This window comes from Zingiber officinale, chromosome 4B (genome assembly GCF_018446385.1).
Source record: "Zingiber officinale cultivar Zhangliang chromosome 4B, Zo_v1.1, whole genome shotgun sequence".
NCBI classification, from domain to species: domain Eukaryota; kingdom Viridiplantae; phylum Streptophyta; class Magnoliopsida; order Zingiberales; family Zingiberaceae; genus Zingiber; species Zingiber officinale.
Window position 1 is genome coordinate 41560677 of NC_055993.1, and position 7657 is coordinate 41568333.

The following is a 7657-nucleotide window of genomic DNA, read 5'->3' on the forward strand; positions in this document are numbered from 1 at the left end:
CAATAAACTCAGTTTTATCTTTTACATTAGTAAAATTCTGTCGTGCAACAAAATTCTTGGTTATACTCTCCCATCGCATGAAAACATCATCGAACATACCTAATTGTGTTGGAATAACAAATATTGATCCTGATTGTTGCTGAGCATTTGGTAAGTTCTACCATTCAGAAGGGTCCTTAATCTTAAATTGTCGTCGGGAATTATAACCATCAAATACAAGAGGTTGTTGTGCTGCCATCGATGAGGATTTCTTGATAACCCTGGCTGGTGGGTAGTCTACAGGACCCATTGTTGTGTCTTATGGTGGTATGTAGGAGGAGATGGCTGATGGAGAATAAAGTTGTTCCTATGAATAAATTAAAAATAAATAAATTTTAGCCATCAATACCTGTTATATGAATTTAATTTAGTTTTTTTTAATCATGATCGATTGAATTTTAAATAAGAAAAATCAACACGCGAACTAAGAGCCAAAAAACGAGGAGTCGAGAGATTTTTAGATGCATCCGAGCACTTTTTTGTTTTTTTGAATTATAGCTCGGATGTTTGGAAAAAAAAAAAGAAGTAATGAGCTAGCCGTTGGTAGAAGTATGTGCTCTTTGAAAATTCTAAAAATAAGGTCTGTTTTTTTAAAAGTTCGATTGTTTTAGCGCCCTTTCGTCAATTGCCGAAATAGCTTTTTACTAGACGAGGACGGACAATGTGTACGGGAATTAATTGGAGCAATCTGATCATGTATTAATTAATTATAGCAGGAGGCGGTGGACCTATTGAATGAACAGATGGTCATGTAACGTTACTATATAAAGAAAAATCTGATTAATTTCTTACGGCGAAATGCTTATTAGCAGGGGCAGAGCCACCCTTGGGTAGGGTGGGCTCTAGCCCCACTAATTTAAAAAAATATAAAACTAAAATTTTTTTATAGCCCCTCATCATTAATTTTCTTTTATTTTTTCCCTATTAAAGTTTCAATAACTTTTTTCCCTATTTGAAGCTAGAGCACTTATGTTGCTTGTACTTTAATTAAATCAAAAAATTTTAATCATTTTATCAGTACCACTTGCATGACATTTTTGCAGCACGCCACAAGAGCAACAAACACTGCTACATTGCTTGCTACTTCTCATTTTATCAGTACCACTTGCATGACGTTTTTTAGCACGCCACAAGAGCAACCAACACTGCTGCATTGCTTGCTACTTCTCGTAGCCGCAGAGTTGCAAGTGTGAAAAATTCTAATATTATCCTCTTTATCCTTTTCTTTCATTGGGTTCAATTAGATCTGTTTATCTTTGAAATGAATTTTCTTCGACCTCCTTTCTCAACGGTGTAATCTCTATATTTATTAAAGATTTTTACATTATCCTTTACTTGCTATTTCATATTCATGTCTGGTACAAATGTCAAGCAATGACTCGACGAGTACAACCGCGACATCCCTTCTCTCAAATAACACATGATATCTGTGCACCCATCGTCGCAGGTTTATTTTATTTTGATATCATCTCTACGAGTCAACTATTATTAATATCCTTGCTTGATATTATCTCTATGAGTCAACTATTATTTTTCTCATTTGTTAGAGTTTATATATTATAATTATATCATTTATTTATATATTAAATCTAATATATTTTTTTAATTGGCAGATTAATTCGTCTAATTTTAATTCTTTCCATTTATATAGTAACAATGAAATGAGCATTTTCAGTTATGAAAGTTATTGAAACAACTCTTCATAATAAAATGGAAAAAAAAATTTAGTAGATTCTATGGTCATCTATATTGAACGGAAGTTAGTTGAAAAAATTGATAATGATATAATAATTAATAAATTTAATTCTAAGAAGAATCGAAGAGCATAACTTCGACGGTTAGCCCCAGGTAAATTTAGATCTTGGCTATGCCGCTGCTTATTAGGTTTCTATCTTCTTTCGTGTAGTCGTTATGGTTCAAAAGATGAAAAAACAAATCATCTATGATTTATGTTTATGATTTATCTCTATAAAAATGACTATAGGCTCAGTCTTGGTAATAGGGACCCTTTTGTTGAAGTAATTGGATCCGCATTGCCCACAGGATGTAATATTGCAATTTGAGCAATACATCCTTTGCTTCCTCATTGTTTCTCATTTGCAACAGGAACATATGATATGTTGATAAGGAATCTCTTCATTGATTTGCCATTGATGCTCACAGTCATGTTGGGCCTAGGTTACTTTAACCATGGGTTGCCAACCGCCTTCCTTGCCAATCTTGTAGGTTCGATCTGTTTCTCTGATAACATAAAGAGTTTCATTAATAATTAAAGAATTAATACCTCTTACCAGATCATCTCCATCTTCTCCTTCAGATATTGAATAGATGGCATCACTCGAATTTTCTCCTTCTTGTACTAATACTATATCACATTCTTCTGGTAAATTCAGTCCTTCAAATATAGCAACTCTTTGGACATTTCTTTTGTCATTAAGGCATTCCCTCGCAAAATGTCCTTCTTCTCCACATAGGAAACATTTACACTTCTTATTTCTAAGAAGATATTTCCTCTTTTTTATTCGGGCATGTGAGGGATGTGGTTTCCCTTTATAGGAGGTTGATCTTCGTACCCCAAACCTTCTTTCTGGTTTTCGACAGTATCCTGGAATAGGAATTTGATTGCAAAATGACAGGCCTTTCAAAGACCGGCTGAAGGCTGCCTTTTTGCATTCTTCTTCTAAGTACCTGTATGTAAATAATACCCTTGGATGGACTCCTATTTGGTTTCCTTGATATATGTCTTCAAAGACTGCTTTGACTTGCCTCCCCAGGTCTCCGGGTAATTTGGACCAGAATTTTTCTGAGAGCTCAGAACTTATGAATTGTCGCCCTGTCTTGGATGCTAGTCGTAGATATTCATTCATAAAGGATATAATATCCTTAATATTGGTGCATGAAATTCTTTCCAGATCCATGTATGCTTCATCTTGTATAAAAGTCGATCCTTGGAAGAGGTCTTTAAGAACAAATATACGTTTAATTTGTGAAATTATATTTTGAGTCCCTTCTCTACCTTCAGATCCATTAAGTAATTCTTGATATTCTTCTTGGAAGGTCATGCGCCATTGGATCCAGACGAGCTTTTCTACTTCCCCAATGAGATTTTCAATAAACTCAGCTTTATCTTTTGCATTAGTAAAATTCTGTCGTGCAACAAAATTTTTGGTTATACTCTCCCATCGCATGAAAACATCATCGAACATACCTAATTGTGTTGGAATAACAAATATTGATCTTGACTGTTGCTGAGCATTTGTAAGTTCTACCATTCAGAAGGGACCTTAATCTTAAATTATTGTCGGGAATTATAACCTTCAAATACAAGAGGTTGTTGTGCTGCCATCGATGAGAATTTCTTGATAACCCTGGCTGGTGGGTAGCCTACAGGACCCATTGCTATGTCTTATGGTGGTCTGTAAGGGGAGATAACTGATGTAGAATAAAGTTATTCCTATGAATAAATTAAAAATAAATAAATTTTAGCCATCAATACCTGTTATATGAATTTAATTAAGTTTTTTTTTATCATGATCGATTGAATTTTAAATAAGAAAAATCAACACGCGAACTAAGAGCCAAAAAACGAGGAGTGGAGAGATTTTTAGATGCATCCGAACCCTTTTTTATTTTTTTGAATCATCGCTCGGATGCTTTGAAAAAAAAAAATAATGAGCTAGCCGTTGGTAGAAGTATGTGCTCTTTGAAAATTCTAAAAATAAGGTCTGTTTTTTTAAAAGTTCGATTGTTTTAGCGCCCTTTCGTCAATTGCCGAAATAGCTTTTTACTAGACGAGGACGGACAATGTGTACGGGAATTAATTGGAGCAATCTGATCATGTATTAATTAATTATAGCAGGAGGCGGTGGACCTATTGAATGAACAGATGGTCATGTAACGTTACTATATAAAGAAAAATCTGATTAATTTCTTACGGCGAAATGCTTATTAGGGCAGAGCCACCCTTGGGTAGGGTGGGCTCTAGCCCCACTAATTTAAAAAAATATAAAACTAAAATTTTTTTATAGCCCCTCATCATTAATTTTCTTTTATTTTTTCCCTATTAAAGTTTCAATAACTTTTTTCCCTATTTGAAGCTAGAGCACTTATGTTGCTTGTACTTTAATTAAATCAAAAAATTTTAATCATTTTATCAGTACCACTTGCATGACATTTTTGCAGCACGCCACAAGAGCAACAAACACTGCTACATTGTTTGCTACTTCTCATTTTATCAGTACCACTTGCATGACGTTTTTGTAGCATGCCACGAGAGCAACCAACACTGCTGTATTGCTTGCTACTTCTCGTAGCCGCAGAGCTGCAAGTGTGAAAAATTCTAATATTGATCCTCTTTATCATTTTCTTTCATTGGGTTCAAATAGATCTGTTTATCTTTGAAATAGATTTTGTTCGACCTCCTTTCTCAACAGTGTAATCTCTATATTTCTTAAAGATTTTTACATTATCCTTTACTTGCTATTTCATATTCTTGTCTAGTACAAACGTCAAGCAATGACTCGACGAGTACAACCACGACATCCCTTCTCTCAAATAACACATGATATCTGTGCACCCATCGTCGTAGGTTTATTTTATTTTGATATCATCTCTACGAGTCAACTATTATTAATATCCTTGCTTGATATTATCTCTATGAGTCAACTATTATTTTTCTCATTTGTTAGAGTTTATATATTATAATTATATCATTTACTTATATATTAAATCTAATATATTTATTTAATTGACAGATTAATTCATCTAATTTTAATTCTTTTCATTTCTATAGTAACAACGAAATGAGCATTTTCAGTTATGAAAGTTGTTGAAACAACTCTTCATAATAAAATGGAAGAAAAGTTTTTAGTAGATTTTATGGTCATCAATATTGAACGGGAAGTTGGTTGAAAAAACTGATAATAATATAATAATTAATAAATTTAATTCTAAGAAGAATCGAAAAGCATAATTTCAACGGTTAGCCCCAGATAAATTTAGATCTTGGCTATGCCCTTGCTTACTAGGTTTCTATATCTTCGTGTAGTCATTATGGTTCAAAAGATAAAAAAACAAATCATCTATCATTTATGTTTATGATTTATCTCTCTAAAAATGACTATCGTGTGGAGCATAATTGATCTTTGTCTCAATAATAGTAGAGCTCGAAATTGTAACCTTCCGGGCTAAAAATGACCTCCTAATGGCCCTTCAAGCTAAAAGTCATTTTTTGTGAGGTGGGAAAACAAAATGAATGAGGTGAACAGTTAAAATTAAGATATTTTTCAATTGAGCCCCTGAGCTGAAGTGTGTACCTAGCTCCGCCCATTATGTCCCATTATAACAAACGACTATGGTAGTCATTATTTATTTATTTTTTCATAATCTAATTATTCAGTACTCTTAATCGACTTATTCGAGATAATCGATTCAATCCTACGTATCTGACCATCCAGATAAATCAAAAATGATTGCCATAGCACATCCAAGCCTCTAATACTATTAGGTTTATTGTCCTATTAAAGAAAACAATACATCATAATTAGAATTCGAATTTTAAATATTTGAATACCCATTTGAAGAACTAACCATTACACTGTTATGGAAGATCGGTGCCTTCAAACGTGAGCTGACTGCCTGTTTGCGCGGCGCTTGCTTTCGAACCATGGCATAAACTGAGCTTATCTAGAAGGAAGGTTTTTTTTTTTTCTCTTCAATTCAAGCCAACGATTTTCATGCGGTTGAGAATTTCTTTCCTATTTTTCCTTCTACTTTTATTGATCTCGTACTCTCAATCACCACTACTGCTAATAATAATAATAATAATAATAATAATAATAATAATAATAATAATAATGGGCTATGGTTGATGCTTGTTCGCCCCAGTTTCAACAAATTCCATGACCTTCTTCCACCCAGGACGGGCGGTGATGTTGTCCCACCACGCCTTCAGGTGCTGCTTCCCCTCCATCACGTGCGCCATGTCGCAGTTCTCCACGACGTACCTCGTCGCCGGGATGTGGGTCAGGTCGGCCAGCGTGAACTCGTCCCCCGCCAAGTACCTGCTCTTCGCCAGCTGCTTCTCGTACACCTCCAGGATCGCTTCCAGCTTCCTGGCCGCCGCCGCCGCCTTCTCCTCCTTCCGCGCCAGCCCTCGCGCCGGGAGTATGAACGCGTTCCACACGATCGAGAAGGCCACCGGGTTGTAGTTCATGGCCTCCACGTCCATCCACTGCTCCACCTTGGCTCGCTCCTCCACCGTCCGCCCCAGCAGGCTGGGCCCGTAGTCCGCGTACTTGCTCGCGTAGTAACGAGCGATGGCGCGCGATTCTGCTTCACGCAGTCAATCTTAGAACACTCCACTTGATCAATGATCGATAACGATATATATATAAGATAAAAAAAAAAAAAAAATCTGAATTTACCGAAGAGCTCGAATTCGCCATCAACGACGTAGGGGACTTGCCCGAACGGCTGAAAATTGCGAAAATTAATATCAGAGAAAGTGATCTCGATCGATCAGTTCATGGACAGTACTGCTGAAAAATAATAATTAATTTATAAATTTGCACACTACTTGTTTTTCCATGAACTCGGGTCGCTTCTGCTCCATGGAGTCGAGTTCTACGTGGACTAGCTCAAAAGGGACGCCCTTCTCCACGAGGCAGTGGATCACCCTCTGAGGACACACTGCCCGGGCCTCACCGTAGACCTTCACCACCATGGCGATCTGATCGAGCTCAGCTCCGCGAGTGATGAGGATGCAGCGACTGGTGGGCACCCAAGGCATTTATGGAGGTGGCTTGGCCGTTGCTAGCTAGCCGCACCTAACTTTTTTTTATTGGTTTAAATTGGAGAAGCCAACTGAGCCATACATGTATGTCCAAGAGAGGATCAGAGCTTGACCGGTTGGTGGAATGGTAGATTTTGGTCGTTCGCGTTACCGTACGTCAATGCTGTCTGGTGCGCAGCGATGGCAGGCATCTAATTTATTGGAGCGTACTCCTGGACGCAGTTGCGTCTGTGTTCAATTAAAACTTAGTCCTAGCTAGGTACAAAACGACAATAGACTTGAATGTTTGGTCGTAGCAAATTCAAAAGTACAATATAGATATTTGTCTTTTTCTTCTTGAAAATTCAAGATGAATGATGATGAGAGAGTAACAAGCTCTCCTCCCATTAAATTACATTATCAGAAAAGGATGATGGATACAATAGCAGACCAGCTACACGCAGCATAATTAAACAATTGGTATGAAGAAAAACGGATGGAAAATGGAATAAAATTTATTTTAAATTCTATGGAAATTTATTATTGTTAAGGAATTTAAATTATTAGTGTGTAGTTAGTTCTCTAGGAGAGTCACCTAACAAAAATCACAGATTTACATGATTTTTGTAAAATTAATCACAAATAAAATTTGAGATAAATTTTATAATAACAAGTTTTTTCATCGTCCATAAAATTTTAAGATGAAAAAATAAAAATTCATTATAAAATTTATAATAAATAAAAGTTTATCACAAAATTCTTTTGCTGATTTATGATGAAAATAATTTTTATCACAAAATTTATTACTAATTTATGATGAAAATATTTAGTCATAAAATAAGCAAC

General features: G+C 35.7%; 1 protein-coding gene across 1 annotated transcript; it reads right to left on the reverse strand.

Annotated features, from left to right (window-relative positions):
* Window positions 1-5533: 5533 nt before the first annotated feature.
* LOC121977511 (glutathione S-transferase F11-like) lies at window positions 5534-6819 on the reverse strand. The gene is made up of 3 exons (XM_042530046.1): window positions 6617-6819; window positions 6465-6513; window positions 5534-6369 (listed from the first exon to the last, which is right to left on the reverse strand). The coding sequence occupies exons 1-3, from the start codon at window positions 6761-6763 to the stop codon at window positions 5900-5902; spliced, it is 666 nt and encodes a 221-aa protein (XP_042385980.1). The 5' UTR covers window positions 6764-6819; the 3' UTR covers window positions 5534-5899.
* Between the last annotated feature and the right edge of the window lie 838 nt (window positions 6820-7657).

What these genes read in the sequence shown, in the direction of transcription:
- LOC121977511 (XM_042530046.1), bottom strand. Translation starts at nt 6,763, where the DNA reads ATGGTGGTGAAGGTCTACGGTGAGGCCCGGGCAGTGTGTCCTCAGAGG. An exon ending in CCGAGTTCATGGAAAAACAA is followed by an intron (nt 6,514 to 6,616) that starts GTAGTGTGCAAA and finishes CGCAATTTTCAG; the next exon opens with CCGTTCGGGCAAGTCCCCTA. An exon ending in TGGCGAATTCGAGCTCTTCG is followed by an intron (nt 6,370 to 6,464) that starts GTAAATTCAGAT and finishes TGCGTGAAGCAG; the next exon opens with AATCGCGCGCCATCGCTCGT.